Source organism: Tupaia chinensis, unplaced genomic scaffold (assembly GCF_000334495.1).
Source record: "Tupaia chinensis unplaced genomic scaffold, TupChi_1.0 Scaffold144247_1, whole genome shotgun sequence".
Taxonomy (NCBI): domain Eukaryota; kingdom Metazoa; phylum Chordata; class Mammalia; order Scandentia; family Tupaiidae; genus Tupaia; species Tupaia belangeri.
Window position 1 is genome coordinate 896,087 of NW_006204105.1, and position 17,583 is coordinate 913,669.

Here is a 17,583-nt window from a genome sequence, read left to right on the forward strand (position 1 = left end):
AAGAGAAGTCCAGGAAGACCTCTGTCCAATTGATCTCTCCATTCTCATCGCAGATTAGGTTGTCACCCTGTTATAAACTTTAATGACACATCGTTTGTTCAGTCTGTCTTTTCTGCTAGAACCTGAGCTCTGTAATATCAGAGAGGATCACTCCTAGGTTTAGTGATCAGCGTAGTCATCTGTGTACCTACTATGCTAGTACACAGTTGGCTCGCCTTTGCTTTTGTTGTGGTGTTTTGGATAGATGAATGACAGCAAGTTGTCCAACTCGGGCATCTACCAGGTTATGCCCTCCACTGAGAAAGAACAACCAGAGGCTGCACACGTATAGCTTTATAATCACTGAAACAGCAGCAACATAAACCAATACCAGTAAAATTATTTCCATTTTTAGGAGAAAAGAAGATTCTTTCTCCTCTTAAAGAACTTTAAGTAGAAGGGCTGGCAGGTGGCGTGGTGGTTAGGGGTGCTGGACTCCCACATGGCTGACAGCAGTTGGAATCCCAGACCTGGTGGCTTGCTTTCTTACTTTCCCCCTCTCTCCCTCTCTCTGGTCAAACTAAAATAAATAAATAAATAAAGTAAACAAAATAATTCTTTAAAAACTTTAAATTGAATTGGAAAGTCAAAAGATAATCCCAATATGTTGTAATAAGGACCACAATAAGAGCACGTGCTGAGTGTTATGGATGCACTGATGAAGGGGCCCTGCTCATGGGCTCTAGGGTCAGATGGACTTCCTTCGGTAAGTCAGAGCTCAATTAAATCCTCAAGGGTAAGTTGAGATTAAAGTCAGAGCTAGGTGACTTACCCATCCAAAGTCCTGCAGGCAGCAGAGAGCATAATGAGTTCAGAAATTGGAGGCTTTTGATTAGGCTTCACATTGGTTCTGTCTCTGTCCCTTTTCCACTGGATGCTCCCAATTCTGGTCCAGACATTATTGTTGCAGCTATGGTCATCCATGGTATCACTGTGGACTCTTACCCTTTCTACCTACTGCAGATATTAGTTGTGCCTTCAAAATCACCTTTCCTCTTAGAGAAGGACAGAGAAAGAGTTATATACTCAGAGGATCAGCAGGTGGCATGTGGGTAAGGTGGCTGGATTCCACAGTAGGTGGCATGGTGAGTAAGGTGGCTGGATTCCACATGCCTGAGTGTGCAATTCACACTGGGAACATGTGCATGCATGCCCCAAAGCCCAAGAAGAATGGAAGAGAAAGGATTGTGGTGTGGCCATCCCTCTTGGCGGGGGTGGAGAAGGAACGTGATTTCTCACTTTCTGTCTTTTTCTCTCCAGTGAGCACATGCCATACGTAGCAAACTACAAAAACAAACAAACAAACAAACAAACAAACAAAAAAACACAAAACAACAAGAAAACACAAACAAAAACAAAACAAAACAAAATAGAGAAAATGGTAAGGCCATAAATTGATATTTCTCTTCTGAATTCTGGAAGCTCTGCAAGTTTATCTTTCTGAGTTAAACCAGCTGTGGGCAAACACAAAGTTCTGCTCATATTGAGTGAACCAAACTGACGGAGAAGCTATTTGACTCCCAAAAGTCCTTGGGAGCTACCAGCAGTACTGTATCCAACTGTCGTTTTTGCTATGCAGCTCCTTTAACTGTCTCTGGCAGCACTATTTCTGGCTGGGCCATCTATTTCTGGTGGCCAGGGTAGTTGTTATTTGTTTTGTTTTGTTTTTATATAGTCCACAGTGATCTAGTGTGACGAAGATGACGACACCTTGTTATTCCAGGACTGGGGGTGGTGTGGGTGCGTATCTATGGTGGAGAAGACAGCAGGAACGTCAGCTGAGTTTCTGTCTGTAAGCCACATGATGAAGCTGCCCAAGATAGGGCTTATCTGCTGGACTGATACAATAGCCCTGTTGCTAGCTCTCTTGTCATTAAGTCAGCTATTTCAAGAAAAGGCTGTGTAGAGGATGGATCTCGGGATGCTTCTAAGTTTTAGGGGAGAAAATGGAATGTTATTATTAATATTTTAGCACTCGGCCAGCCTGTAGCATAGTGGTTAAGGTGGCTAGATTCATATAGCCAATGTCACAGTTAGAATTCTGGGCCCAGTCACTGGGAAAACATGCTGGGTGTGTGTGTGTGTGTGTGTGTGTGTGTGTGTGTGTTGTATGTGTGTATGTGTGCTCAAGATCCTGAATGGAAGGAGAAATGGAGGAAAAGGGACTGCAGCATGACTATTCTCCATGGGATGGAGAATGTGTTCTCCCTCTTTCTCTGTCTCTCTGTGGCAAGCACATGCACCCTCTGGCAAAATTCTTAAAAATGAAAACAATAATATTTTGGCATTGAAAAGACTCTGGAAGTTCAGGAATCATGCTGAAATTTCAGAAGCAGTTTCAGGAGGGAGGTTTGTTTATTGTTTATTGCACAACCCTCCAAAAGAAACCAGGTCTCAGAGAATTTACAGGCTGGTATTAGTAGTTGGCTTTTGGAACTCTGGGCAGAAACTCTGCACTGGGGTGAGAGGGTTGATCAGTGGAAGTGTGAGTTGATTAAATTGGATTGACATTTTTATTCTTATTTTTTTGCTAGAACGTTATATGCAAGAGTTATATGTATTTTTCAAGAAAGACTAATAACTATGTTTTTCTTGTATCAAAATATAAAATGGATCATATGTTTCTATTTATCTGAGGATTATAACAAACTTTACCTTTTGATAAAACATAATAATCTATGAAAATTTAGTATTGGGGTCCACTTAGAGAACACTTCATCTAGCCTTTCTGTTAGAACCTCATCATGTGAGTAGGTGAATGTATAAAACATTTAGGTAGACTGAGTTCTAAGCCATTTACCTTTAAGTGAATTAAATTGAACTTTAATGGAATCTTTATTATTAAAAAAAATTCTTTGTAGAAAAGCATAAGAATGTGCAAGTTACTTCTCCTACATTTGGTTTCTTTTTTCTCTTTTTAAAAATAATAGCTTTGGGACCAGCAGATGGTGTAATGGTTACATTGCTGGATTCCCACATGGCCAACAGCAGTTTGAGTCCTGGACCCGGCAACTTGAAATTCATGCCGGACACGTGTGTGTTTATGCCTAAAATCCTGAGGGGAGAATGGAGGAGAAGGGATTGCAGAGAAGCCCTGGGAGTGATTTCTCACTTTCTGTCTCTTTCTCTTTCTGTCTCTCCGGTGAGCTCATGGGCCCTATTGCAAAAATCTCTCTCTCTAAAAAAAAAAAAATAGTAAGTAAATAAAAATAATAGCTTTATTGAAATTAATTTACATAGCTTACAATTCACCCTCTTATGATTTTTTGGTTTTATAAAGCTTGTTTATTTTGCACACATGAAAAATATAAAGAGAGACAGAGAAAAGTAGACATACTGAGAGAAAGAGAGAGCGCGTGAGAGAGCATTGCTCAGCAGGGTCCTGATGCTGCATGCCAGCCTTAGCTTCAGCCAGCCCTGGATTATAGGAACACATGGTGCCTGGCGTATTTAGGGAGGTCTCTGGACATGAGCTGAGAATCTTACCCTATGGATCCTCTTTGGAGAGCATCTCTTTTTGCTGCTACACTCCAGTATGGTCCCAAATTCATCCTTTTAAAGTGTACAATTCTGTGTCATAGTATATCCAGAGTTGTGCAACCATCATCACTATCTAAATTCAGAGCATTTTCTTTAACCCAGAAGGAAACCACATACTCATCAGAGGTCCCTCCCCATTCCCTTTCTCCTAAGCTCCTGCCACTAGTCTCCTTCCTCTGTCTATGGATTTGTCTGTTCTGGACATTTCACATCAAGGGAATCATACAATATGTGACCTTTTGTACCTGGACTTCCTTCACGTCAGTATAGTATTTTCAAGGTTTGTCCATGTTGCAGCGTGTATCAGTACTTCATTCCTCTTTATGGGCTGAGCTGCGAGGTTTCAACTAGGAATTCAGAGGTCTGTGGGAGGAGATGAGCCACACTCACTGCAGCTCTGTATTTCTCCCAGCTGCTCAGTTTGCAGCCTCTCTTCTCTGATTTTTAGTCATTTGGTATTATATTCACATTTGGCTAATTTGTGGGAGATTTCTCCTACTGTAAACTCGTATGCTTCACTTTACTGTGAGGTACCTGTATGCCTATTTCTCCTCTGCTACTGTGTTTTGCCATGTGGTATCCACAGAAAAAGATTTGAATCCAGATTTATGAATATGAGTTTCTCACTTTCTGTAGAAGATCAGTGGGGGATGAGGTTTTCTATGACCCTAAAAGTATTCAGATGATTTGCTACTGTGCACCTAGACCTGTATAGACACTCAATGTGTGGAAGCTGAGAAGCAAGGCGAGAAAAGGAAAAAGAAAAGAAAAAAGGGGAAAAAATAACAAAAAGGCAAAACAAAAACAATGAAAAGGGGGAATTTTTTTTAAGGCAAAAAAAAAACAACAAAACACAGAAAACTGTGCAGTGTGAAAAGGGCAGGGCTGGACCCATCTCAGAGGCACATGGATTTTGAAATTAGCAAGAGAAAGGAACAGTCAGAAACAAGAGACAGTACTTACAGATGAAAAGAATCCATATTATATGTATATATACATATATACATATATATCAGTACATATATGTACTGATACACATGCATATATATACATGTACATACATATGTATATATATATGAAAAATTTAATATAAATATAAAGAAAAATTTCAAGAGAAAGGGAGATGGAGAGACAGAGACAGAAAGCAGGTAGAGAACCCCCATACCTCACATCGTTAGGTGTTGGGCTGGAAGGAGAGGTTTTGGACAGAGGCTCCTTCCAGTTAAAGGAGCAGGGCTGGGCCCACCTCAGATGCACATGGACCCACTTCACTTGGTGTTGGGTCAGAAGGAAGGGCCAATATCTATATCTCAACAAATGGTATGTTTACTCTTTGCCTCAAATATGTGAAGATAATGTTGAGGCAGAAGATTGCTATACAAAATGTAAAAAATAAGGGCCTGAGAAATAAGGAAGAGACGTTACTGATTAGCCTGCTTACTGGTTACAGTTATTCCCTAGTGACAATGTGGCTTTCATGTGTCTTTCTTAACCTAATTCAAAGTTTGCAGTCTCTCTTAGGCTGATCACACACCCTGCTGGACAGTCTATCATCACTGCCAATACGTTGCTTCAATCAGCTTCTGTTAATAGACCTTCATCTAATCCTCCCCTTTGCTCATCTCCTTAAGACCCTCCTCTGTTGTCTCTGTTCAGTATACACTCTTCCAGAAAACTTAAATATGGCATACCCCTTTTAAAAGTGAAAAAGAGTCTAGCCTTTTCAGGGTTGGTGAATGTTATTATTTCCACTTGGTGATACTGCTGGTGGGACTGATGTCATGCCCCAGGATCTGACCCTTATTTTATTTATTTTACATTTAATCACATTTATTATTAAAGTGAACGTTGCTTTTTCCCAACATGAATATCATACATATCAGTCAAGATAAGAACATTACTATATACATTATCATCAGCAAATAGCTTTTCCTTTTTTTGGTCAATTAAACATACTTCTTTGTTTTTGTTTTTCTTTCCCTGTTCCCCTCCCTCCCTTTATTATCCATTCCCTTATTTCCCTTACCCTTACTTTCTCTACTATCTACCGTTGCCCTCCCTGCTTCTACACCTTCCAAGCTTTCAGTTTCTGCCATAGAGTGTAGACAATCGGTATATAATGAGTGGGGACATACAAAGTCTGTCTGTCATAGTCTGGCTTGCTTTGCTTAGCATTAAGTCTTCCATAGTCATCCACTTTGTATCAAATGTCAGGGTTTCATTATTTTTTTTTTATGGCTGAGTAGTATTCCATAGAGTACATATGCCACATTTTTCCAATCCAATCATCTATTTTTGGACATTTGGGTTGATTCCATGTCTGAGCAATTGTAAATAATGCTGCAATAAACATAGATGTGCAAGTGTTTTCCCAATTGAGGGTTTTTCTATCTTTTGGGTAAATAACTGAGAGTGGAATTACTGGGTCATATGATAGTTCTATTTGTAGGCTTCTGAGAAATCTGCACATCGTTTCCCAAAGTGGTTGTACTAATTTGCATTCACACCAACAGTGTAGGAGAGTTCTCTTGCCAGCACTTATCATTTTTTAATTCTAGTCATTCCGACTGGGATTAAGTGTTATTTCATTCTGGTTTTGATTTGCATTTCCCTTATGATAAGAGATGTCGAGCACATTTTCATGTTTGTGGGCCGTTCACATTCTTCAGACAACTGTTTGTTCAGTTCATTTTCCCATCTTTTAATTGGTTGTCTCCTCACTCTGCTTAGTGTTTCTTTTGCTGTTCAGAAGGTTCTCGGCTGAATATAATCCCATTTGTCTATATTTGGGACTCTTGCCTGTGCATTGAAGGTCTTCTTTAAGAAGGCTACTCCAAGATCTCCAAGAGTTTTTCATGTGTTTTCCACCAGTATGTTTATAGCTTGAGGTTTTATGTTTAGATCCTCAATCCATTTTGAGTTCATTTTTGTTAGTGGTAAGAGATAAGATCCAGTTTCATTCTTCTCCAGGTGGATATCCAGTTCTCCCGGTACCATTTACTAAAGAGATTTTCTTTTTCCCACTGAATTGTCTTGTGCTCTTTGTCAAGGATCAGTTGACTGTATGCTTTGGGGTTCATTGGGAGTTCTCAATTTTGTTCCATTAGTCTACCCATATGATTTGTGCCAATACCATGCTGTTATTTTTTTAAGAGTTATTTTATTTAATTTTATTCATTGTCATTATGTTATTTTAGTTTTTTCAAGTTGACCCGAGAGAAAGAAAGTGAGAAAGCAAGCTGCCAGGTTTGAGATTCAAACCATGGTCAGCCATACGGAATTCTAGATGCCTTAACCAGCACGCCACCTGCAGGCCCCACTATGCTTTGTAGTATGTTTTGAGGTTGGGAAGTGAGATGCCTCCTACTTTATTTCACTTGCACAGATTGCTTTGGCGATACGGAGCCTTTTATGCTTCCAGGCAAAATTTTTGACGTTTTTTCTGTTTCTGTGAGGCTGATCATTATTTTGTACTAGCTTTGTAAGATCAATCAATTCCTTTTTCTTTGTAACTTTTACTTTGCAGTTGTCCTTTTTCACTGAACGGGTGAAAAAAACAAAAGTTAGCATTACAGATGTAGTTGCAAGCTTTTTAGTAGCCTACCCAGACCACGGTCTCCTATTTTCCTATGTTTAATTATTGTTACATAATTTTCCCAAAATTACATGGTTAGAAAACAGCAAAACTGGAATTTGAATCTAGGTCTTCTTGGTTCCGTTTCTATTGCTTTTTCCACAATTCCATGTTACCTCATTGGGATAAATATGCATAATAGTGGGGACCAGCAGTTAGCGTAATGGCTATGTTGCTGGACTCCCACGTAGTCGACTGAGGTTCGTGTCTCAGACCCGGTGGCTTAAAACTCACGCTGGGCATGTGTGCGTGTGTGCCCAAGATCCCGAGAGGAGAACGGAGGAGAAGGGATTGCAGCATGGCCATCCCCACTGGAGAGTGATTTCTCGCTTTCTGTCTCTCTGTCTCTGTCTGTCTGGCGAGCGCATGTGCCCTAAAGCAAAAGCCTCTCAAAAAATATGCGTAGTAGTGATAATATTTATCGCCTATTTATAAATGGAGAGTAAAGTGTCAAGGGTTACTTAAAATACTATTCTCCTGTTCCTCTGTTTGTCAGATTAATTTATGTCTAAAATGTTTTATTTTCAAGACTTATGAAGATGTGAATTATTGCAGATATCAAATTAGTAGACTTTAAATTGTAGAAGTTTTATTATATTTGAAAAAATGTGTTCACTAAGTTGATTAATCATCTTATTAAAAATAAAGAGTGGAGTTTTATTTGTAAGAGAGAATTTGGTAAGAGATTAATATGTTTTTAAGCAATTCCATTATAAGAACTATCTGGGGGGTCTGAATATGATTAAGCGAATGTCAAGCTGGGTTTTTTTTAAAGGCTGACTTGACAGTTGGTAATGTTAATGGGGCATGACACACAACAGCTGGGTTGTAATCCTCCTACTATTGTTGGCATTGATTGAGTTCTTATTAAAATCGTATTTCCAGTCTAGACTGATATATTGTGGAAGAGGTGGAAAGAAATTAAGGAAAGAGCAAAAGAGTGCCCTTAATGTTTGGGGTATAAAGAACTTTGAAAGTGTAAAGATTTTAGATGTACTATGGAAAAAATAAAGGAAAAACAAATACAGAAGCACTGCCCATTGGTTAGGAACCTGCAGTTTTATTTTCCAAGTAATGCACAGAGCTTATTGAAATACAGGCCTGGATGCCCTAATTTAGTGAGTCTAGTGTGCAGCCCAGGTTAGTGTGTTTTTTTTTTTTTGTTAAAGCTACAAAAGACAAACAAGTAAAGCAAAACATAAGCAATTAAACAAATGAAGAAAGAAACAAAACAATTTTGGTAAACAGTTCCTAGCTACCTCACCTTCCACACCTTTCTCCTCTACCCTTTGTCCAAAGTACGAGCCTCTGCCTAGGTGAGTGGACTTGAGGCTTCTCCCCTTTTAAGATCTCTGTCCTATGGTTTTCCACTTCCTGTGTCTCTGGTCCCCTCTTACAGGACAGTGTATGCCCTTTATTTCAGTCTGTCTGGCTGTACTTTTGCTTATGCTCTGCCTACCTGGACTGCCTTGTTCGCTCTCTGCCACCCATCCAAACTTCATTCACTCATTATCCGGAGTTAAAGTGCCAGTTCTCTGTGGGACCTTCCCAGACAACCTCTCCTCCCTAATTTCTACAGTTTTTTTTTTTTCTATTTGCATAGTTCACATTGTCCTTTGTAGTTTGCCTTATATTATCCCCCATGTGTTTAGAACTCTAATAGAAAGTGGAAGAGGTGGAAAGAAATTAAGGAAAGAGCAAAAGAGTGCCCTTAATGTTTGGGGTATAAAGAACTTTGAAAGTGTAAAGATTTTAGATGTACTATGGAAAAAATAAAGGAAAAACAAATACAGAAGCACTGCCCATTGGTTAGGAACCTGCAGTTTTATTTTCCAAGTAATGCACAGAGCTTATTGAAATACAGGCCTGGATGCCCTAATTTAGTGAGTCTAGTGTGCAGCCCAGGTTAGTGTGTTTTTTTTTTTTTTGTTAAAGCTACAAAAGACAAACAAGTAAAGCAAAACATAAGCAATTAAACAAATGAAGAAAGAAACAAAACAATTTTGGTAAACAGTTCCTAGCTACCTCACCTTCCACACCTTTCTCCTCTACCCTTTGTCCAAAGTACGAGCCTCTGCCTAGGTGAGTGGACTTGAGGCTTCTCCCCTTTTAAGATCTCTGTCCTATGGTTTTCCACTTCCTGTGTCTCTGGTCCCCTCTTACAGGACAGTGTATGCCCTTTATTTCAGTCTGTCTGGCTGTACTTTTGCTTATGCTCTGCCTACCTGGACTGCCTTGTTCGCTCTCTGCCACCCATCCAAACTTCATTCACTCATTATCCGGAGTTAAAGTGCCAGTTCTCTGTGGGACCTTCCCAGACAACCTCTCCTCCCTAATTTCTACAGTTTTTTTTTTTTCTATTTGCATAGTTCACATTGTCCTTTGTAGTTTGCCTTATATTATCCCCCATGTGTTTAGAACTCTAATAGAAAGTCCAAATTCCGCACTGTGCATTCAAATTTGTCTGCTAAAATAACTTATTTTACTTATAAAATAGCCTTTTTTATAAGAAGTATGTTCTCTATCCTAAAGTATCTGTATAGCCTTGTCTACAGGTTTTTATTAGAATTAAATCCAGTGAGGTCAAAGAAGTCAGCAAGTTAATTATTCATCCATTCTTTTATTCAACACATTTTTATTGAACACCTACGTATTAGGAATTCTGAGCACTGGTAATACACCAATGATCAAATCAGGCAAAGTCTCCAACTTCTCATGGAGCTTTCCTGCTAGTGGAGAGAGACAGAAATAATATAAATAAGGACATATAAATTTTTAGATGGTGATAGTGCTATGGAATACAAGGTGACTGAGGATACAGACTTCTGGGGTGAGGCATGGGGTGGGTTCATTTTAAATAGGGTGTTCAGTTCATTGAAAAGGGGACACTGGACCAAAGATGAAGGTGAAGAAGAGAATCATGCAGCCATCTACAGAAACAACATCCCAGTCAGAAGACCTAACAAGCTCAAAGGGTGCTTGTTTCTGGGGAAGAGCAAGGAGAAACGGTGTGGCTGGAGCAGAGCGTACAGGTGGAAAGTAGTAGGGAAAAAGTCGACGAAGTAGTCAGAGGGGCAAGGAGAGCACCGGCATATCACACAGGGCCTCCAGTCTTATAGGCTGAGGAAATGACAGTGCTTTCACCCTTAGATAGGAAGCCAATGGGGATTTCTAGTAAAGGAGTAATCGGATGTGTTTTGAAAGGCTTACTATGGTTGCTGTGCTAAGGACAGACTATAAGGGAGCAAGGGTGAAAGCAGGGAGACAAGTTACAGGGGTTATTCAGGTAAGTTAGGGGAGCAACCAGAGTGGCAGAGGTACCAGTGGCAGTGGTGGTGGATGGACTGTCTGTCGATCTATCAATCCGTCATAGAATACTGAAATTTTCAAATAGATGAGATGATGTGTGTAAGAGTGAATGAGTCTAGAGTGATTCAAAGATTTTGAACCCCAAAACTGCAAATATTGAGTTGTTACAAATTAAAATAGGATCCAGTGATGGAGCAGCATGTTTTCTGGGGAAGATAAGCGGGAGATACATATATATTTAAGTGGTGATTTCTACTAAGAAGTTAGATTCAAGTTGAAGTTCAGGGAAGAAGCATATAAAATTTAAGTGAAGAAGTCATTGTTTTAGGGTCAGCCACAGAGGTACATATTACTAAGATGCTTCAGCTTGCAGGCTGAGGCTACATGGGAGACCGGGCTTTGTTTCCTGGCCCAACCTAAACAGGCTGTCATCCCAGCTGGCTGGGTGGCTGGGCAGTAGGATCCCAACATTGTAAGACCCTGTCAAAATCTTTCTCTCTCTTATAAATAAAGAAATGAATGAATAAATAAATAAACTAAAAAATAAATCCCTTTTCTTGCCTCTCTACCAAATATCGTTTTGGGGGAACTATTTAAAATGAACCTTTCGATGTCTAAGGTTAATGAGAATAATACAGGTTAACCAGCTCATAGTTAATAAAATTAATCAACCAAACATTCAATATGTATGGAATACTTATCTATTTGTTAATTCCACAATTATGTAGGGAGTGCTGCCTAAATACTGAGCAACAAGAATACAAGAACAGGGCCAGAAGATGGCATAGTGGTCACGTCACTGGACTCTCACAAGGCTGACTACAGTTTGATTCCCAGATCTGGTGGCTTGAAATCATACCAGGTGCATGTGTGTGCATGCCCAAGATCCAGGGAGAAGAATGGAGAAGAGAAGGGATTGCAGCGTGGCCATTACCCCCGAAATGATTTCTTACTTTCCCTCTTACTGTCTCTCTCTCTCTCTCCAGCGAATACATGCACCCTAAGGCAAGAACCTGTAATAAAAAAGAATACAAGGACACAAAATAATGCCGGGACCAGCAGCTGGCGTAATGACTGTGTCGCTGGACTCCCATGTAGTTGACTGAGGTTTGAGTCCTGGACCCAGTGGCTTAAACTCACACCAGGCACATGTGCCCAAGATCCCGAGAGGAGAATGGAGGAGATAGGATTGTGGCATGGCCATCCCCCCTGGCGGGGGTGATTTCTTGCTTTCTTTCTCTTTGTCTCTCTCTGTCTTTCTGGTGAACGCACACGCCCTATAGCAAAAGGCTCTCCAAAACAAAATAATGCCTTGATAGCCCTCCAATCACTCTAGACTGGTTGAGGTGATTGTGAACAGGCTGTGACAGCAGATGGAATGAATGCTATTGGAGAAATCTTTTTAGATTGTATGGAAGCTCTAGGAGTACATGAAGATGTGTAAGTGGTTAACTCTTTTTGGGTAACTTCAGGGTAGTTGAATAAATCAAACATATGCAGTCAAATAACTCTAAAAGGTGTAAATGACCCTTAAGATAAACACAATATCATAAAGTAGCTTGTGAACATTTGGCAGATGTTAATATTATATTTCCTTAATAATTGAAAAGAAGTTTTTCCAGGCTGGAGCAGGGGAGCAGGAAAGGTTTTGCTTAGGTAGAACTCAAGTTAAGGCTTAAAAAGAGAATAGTTAGAGTGTTTTAAAAAGATGTAATGGATTTTTCCCTTTATCTTGATCATAAAATACCTATAAAAGGTTTTAAGTAAGGGAGATCATAGGGTAAGATTTGAGTTTCGTAACATTATCTGAGTATAATATGGGGAACAGACAATGGGAGTAGACCGTGGTAGACACGATAGAGACAATTGCAGAAGTGTTTGCTGTGAGATTTGTTGTTAAGAACTGGACATTCAAGTTGAACTATCTAGAAAAGAGTTGGATATGTAGGGCTAGGTCTCGGGCGAGAGGACTCAGTAGGAGATTTGAGGGTTTCATGGGAGATAACATTATACTTTTAAAAGTGGATAAAACTCTAAGGGAGATAGGGTGAAGACAAAAAGTATAAGATCAGCAGAAAACACAGAAAAAGGGACAGAGAGATAGAAGAACAAAATTTCAAGGTCATAAGAGGAAGTAACAATCATGTGCAGAAAGATTAAGATTTAGTAAGAATACCTAGATTCACTTACCCTAAAACTTTTATCAAGTTGTCTTACAGAATAAAGAAATTGAAGTAGACAGCTCAAGCGTAACTAAACACTAATCTCAAATCTGGTGGCCTAGTTCACCTTGAACAAAATGGAAAGGATCATAACTAGATTATCTCTCTAAAAACTTAGACCAGGAAGCAGCCTTAAAATATAACCCATCTTGGGGACCTGCAGGTGGCATGGGGATTGAGGCGCTGGACACTCCCACGTGGCTGACCACGGTTCGAGTCCTGGACTTGGTGGCTTGCTTTCTCACTTTTCCGCTCTCTCTCTCTCTCTCTCTCTCTCTCTCTCTCTCTCTCTCTCTCTCTCTCTCTCTCTCTCTCTCTCTCTCTCTCTCTCTCTCTCTCTCTCTCTCTCTCTCTCTCTCTCTCTCTCTCTCTCTCTCTCTCTCTCTCTCTCTCTCTCTCTCTCTCTCTCTCTCTCTCTCTCTCTCTCTCTCTCTCTCTCTCTCTCTCTCTCTCTCTCTCTCTCTCTCTCTCTCTCTCTCTCTCTCTCTCTCTCTCTCTCTCTCTCTCTCTCTCTCTCTCTCTCTCTCTCTCTCTCTCTCTCTCTCTCTCTCTCTCTCTCTCTCTCTCTCTCTCTCTCTCTCTCTCTCTCTCTCTCTCTCTCTCTCTCTCTCTCTCTCTCTCTCTCTCTCTCTCTCTCTCTCTCTCTCTCTCTCTCTCTCTCTCTCTCTCTCTCTCTCTCTCTCTCTCTCTCTCTCTCTCTCTCTCTCTCTCTCTCTCTCTCTCTCTCTCTCTCTCTCTCTCTCTCTCTCTCTCTCTCTCTCTCTCTCTCTCTCTCTCTCTCTCTCTCTCTCTCTCTCTCTCTCTCTCTCTCTCTCTCTCTCTCTCTCTCTCTCTCTCTCTCTCTCTCTCTCTCTCTCTCTCTGTGTGTGTGTGTGTCTCTCTGGTCAAATTAAAATAAATACATGAATAAATAAAATTAAATAAGTAATTCTTTTTTAAAAAATAACCCATCTTCAATCATTTCATTTTATAAATCAAGACACTTAGGCCTCTTATGTACCTACAAAGTCATACAGCTATTTAGTAACAGAACTGAGACCAGAAAAGGCTCTTCAGAGTTTTTTTTTTTTTTTTCTTTTTCTTTTTTTGGAGAGATTTTTGCTATAGGGCATGTGCACTCATCAGAAAGACAGAGACAGAGAGATAGAAAGCGAGAAATCACCTCCCAGGGGGGATGGACACGCCACAATCCCTTCTCCTCCATTCTCCTCTTGGGATCTTGGGCATGCATGCACACATGCGTGGCGTGAGTTTAAGCCGCCGGGTTTGGGACGTGAACCGCAGTCAACTACATGGGAGTCCAGCAACATAGCCGTTACGCTAACTGCTGGTCCCTTTTGACTTTTAATTTAGACATTTTTCTTTTCCTCACTGATGTTAAGCCTGTATGATATTCATGCATTCTAAGAATATAAAATTAATGAAAATAGTTAAATGGATTTTAAATATGTAGAATTTTTTTTTTAAAGAAGTACTATTTTGGCTTAAGTGATTAACTGTCTTGGTAAAAAATAGTTGCCTATTATAATCCAGATCTTTTTGGAAGAAATGCTCAGTTTTAATTATGCTTCTTGAAGCTACTTTATTCATTCAAACATTTTTTTTTTTTTTGTATCTTTCAAGGGAGAATGTAAGTTCAACTCCTAGTGAAGCTTCCTCTGATCAGTCCAGTAAGAACTGATCACTCTTTTTTCTGGGTTCCCATGGAATCAGTGTTTTTGCAAACTGCAGGCTGAAAATTATTAGTGAGTCATGAAACCAATCAGGTCACTCCCAGAAAGTGAAACAGGAAATGTCAGATTGCATCACATATTGTGATGGTGACAATTACTTTGTGAAATGTTTACTTCACTTTGTGCATGTGTGTGTGTGTGAGTGTGTGTGTGTGTGTGTGTGTGTGTAAGGAATGCAACATAAAATGTGAAAAGTTGAAAACACAGGTTTGGGGGACCAGCGGCGTAATGGTTATGTTGCTAGATTTCCATGTTGTCAACTGTGGTTGAAGTTCTGAACCCAGTGGCTTAAAAAGCATGTGGGGTGTGTGTGCACGCACGCCCAAAATCCGGAGAGGAAAATGATGATGAAGGGATTGCAGTGTGGCCATTCACCCAGGGGATGATTTCTTGCTTTCTGGCTCTCCAGCAAGTTCATGCATCCTATAGCAAAAACTCTATTAGAAAGAAAGAGAGAGAGAGAAGAAAGGAAAGAGAAAAAAAGAAAAGAAAATCAAAGGAAGGAAGGAAGGAAGGAAGGAAGGAAGGAAGGAAGGAAGGAAGGGAACACAGGTTGGAAGGATTGTAATGTAAAACACATACCTTAATGTGTAATGATCAGCCGTATGGCCATGTAATGCTCTGGGGCTTGGAACTGTCTTTATCTTTATGTCCTCCTTGCCTAATATGCTACCTGGTGGGTACTCAGGAGATGTTGACTGGAATTGGTATGAAGATTTGAGAAGAAACTGGAAGAATGAAAAGTAGGTAGGTTAGGGAGGAAATGAATTAAGCATAAACATGTTTAGTTTTCCTTTACCTTGACTGTTAGTATTGATTTTTTTTTTTCAGTCTAGTATTATAGCAACCAAGAACCTGTGTTTGGTATCTGTGCCGTGGGGTTGTCTTCAGTCACCTTCGATGTCCTGTGATGTGGTATAAATAATACTTCCTGCTAATGCTGCAGCTGTCACTCAAGGATCTTAACTTGCTTTATGAGCAGGAGCTGGTGATGAGTGCCTGGCTCCACTTGGCAGGTGCCAGAGTTAAGAACCAGTGACTGGCTGAAATCTCTGGGCTCCCGGATGACGGCTCCCTCTTTCTGCTCTCCCACACTCTCTTCTCCCCACTCTTTTTTCTATGGAGGGAGGAGAGCTTCACCCTGCCACTTTTGTGAGCTTGTTAACTGATAAACAGAATTTGCAAAGATTCCAGTGAGCTAGAAGTTTCACTCTTTCTTTGTGGGTGGCTCTGGTGTATGTAGGGGGAAGGAACATGGTAATAATGGCTTCCAGGATTGACAAAGTACTGGGAAGGAACTGATTAGAGATCAGCTTTGTGTCATCAAAGGAAATTAGAGACCTCTCTGGTTAGTAGCTCTTTAAGATTTGTTGGGAACAGCAGGTGGCACCGTGGATAAGGAGCTGGACTCCCACATGGGGGACGGTGGTTTGATCCCCACACCCAGATGTTTGAAAATCACGTGGATGCATGTGCATATGTGACCAAAATTCTGGGAAGAGAATAGAGAAGGGATTGCAGCATGGCCATGCTCCCTGGGGGCAGTGGAGGGTGGGTGGGGTGGTGGTCGTCGTGTATCTCTCTGTCTCTTTCCAGCAAGCGCATGCACTCTATGGCAAAAACTTTAAAAAAAAAAAATGCCTGACAGAGAAGGGCTATTTGACCTGCAGGCCCTATTCTGTGGGCCATTTGGATTGCGTGCATGTGCTCTTGTCCATAGCAACTTTATTCCTTGCTTCTGGCTCCAGATTCCTTTGGGTTTTTTGGTCCAAATCTGCCACCAGGACCTAACATGTCTCCCACTCACTCTCCCCACACTTTATTTTCTTCTCTTTTTGCAGTCCCACTGCCACTCTGCATTACTCTCCTTCCTTATTTCCTGGAAGCTTCTGGGGGGTCATTCGTCTCCCTTTTCAGAGAAGCTGTTAAATGCCCACAGTTGGGCCTGGGAGGCTCCAGGAGGGTGACAGCCAGTCCCGGCTTGGAGTCGGGTTACACCACTTGTGTCTGAGTTCACGCAGCATGTTCCTCTGTCAGGGATTCCGCAAATATCTCCCTGAGGTAAAAAAGGAAAGTGCGCTGCGCTCCAGCACCCAGAGCAGGGAGCCCAGTCCCAAGTCCCGGAGAGCGCTCCAGCGATCGGGGCCATGTCGCCTTAGCCCCGTCCTTCCATCCTGAAGCCTCTGCAGCGGGCTTCCTTCGGGACGCGGTGCAGTCGCACCATGTTCTTGGGGTGAGGGGGCGATCGGCATGCTCCTCCCCATGGGTTGCCCACCATGTCTAATGGATATCGCACTCTGTCCCAGCACCTCAATGACCTGAAGAAGGAGAACTTCAGCCTCAAGCTGCGCATCTACTTCCTGGAGGAGCGTATGCAACAGAAGTATGAGGCCAGCCGGGAGGACGTCTACAAGCGGGTGAGTGCAGGGGAGGTCCCGGCAGGGGCAGGGGCAGGGGCAGGGGAGGGCGACACTTCGCAGTTCCAATCTCTTCCTAGCTGGTGTTGTGCTGGTCGGTGACAGAGGCCCGGCTGTGTCCAGGTGTGCTAATCTAACGCCCGGTGACAGTGGACGCGCGCATTTAACCGCGCTTGTTCGGGTTTGCTGTTACACTTTCCGCCTCCGCAAAGGGTGAGGACTGAATTAAATCAGAGGCTCACAGACTCCTGGTTTGGGACTGCTTACAGTCACTAAGAACCGCTTTAAATGTTAGATTCCGTACCTTGCCCTAGGGATTCTGCTTTAGAAGCGAGAGAGGGGGACCGGGGAGGGAGGGAGCTTGGAAATTTGCATTTTTAAGCAAGTGCCCCAGGCGATTCTGAAGCCCTTAGATTCCAGGCCACACTTTTGCACGAGAGAAGGGCACCTCTAGTTTTGGCTCCTTGCGCTGAGGACGATGCAATAGAGAAAAGGGCAGGGGCTGAGGACATTTCTGTTTTGTTTTTTGTTTGTTTTTGTTTTTGTTTTTGAGAAACCCATGCTTGTTTTTGAAGGTATCTATGCGGACAGCTTTTAGTTTGGGGCGTTTTTTAGTCTGAAGACTAGTTCACCTTAGAATGAAGAGGAGGGTACGGATGGAACAGTGGCAGTCCTCAGTTGGAGTGGGA

At 41.5% G+C, this 17,583-nt stretch overlaps 1 protein-coding gene across 6 annotated transcripts in view; it reads left to right on the top strand.

The window, feature by feature from the left end:
• LOC102497941 (myomegalin) overlaps nucleotides 1-17,583 on the top strand; it is a 251,520-nt gene that overhangs the window by 68,887 nt on the left and 165,050 nt on the right. For 5 of the 6 annotated variants that reach the window (XM_014583310.2, XM_014583309.2, XM_014583296.2 and 2 more), the window contains exon 4: nucleotides 16,784-16,894. In XM_014583310.2, the coding sequence (XP_014438796.1) occupies nucleotides 16,784-16,894 (111 nt within the window). Of the gene's footprint in view, nucleotides 1-16,470; nucleotides 16,539-16,783; nucleotides 16,895-17,583 lie in introns of those variants that run through there. The other variant, XM_014583305.2, reaches the window with a different exon arrangement.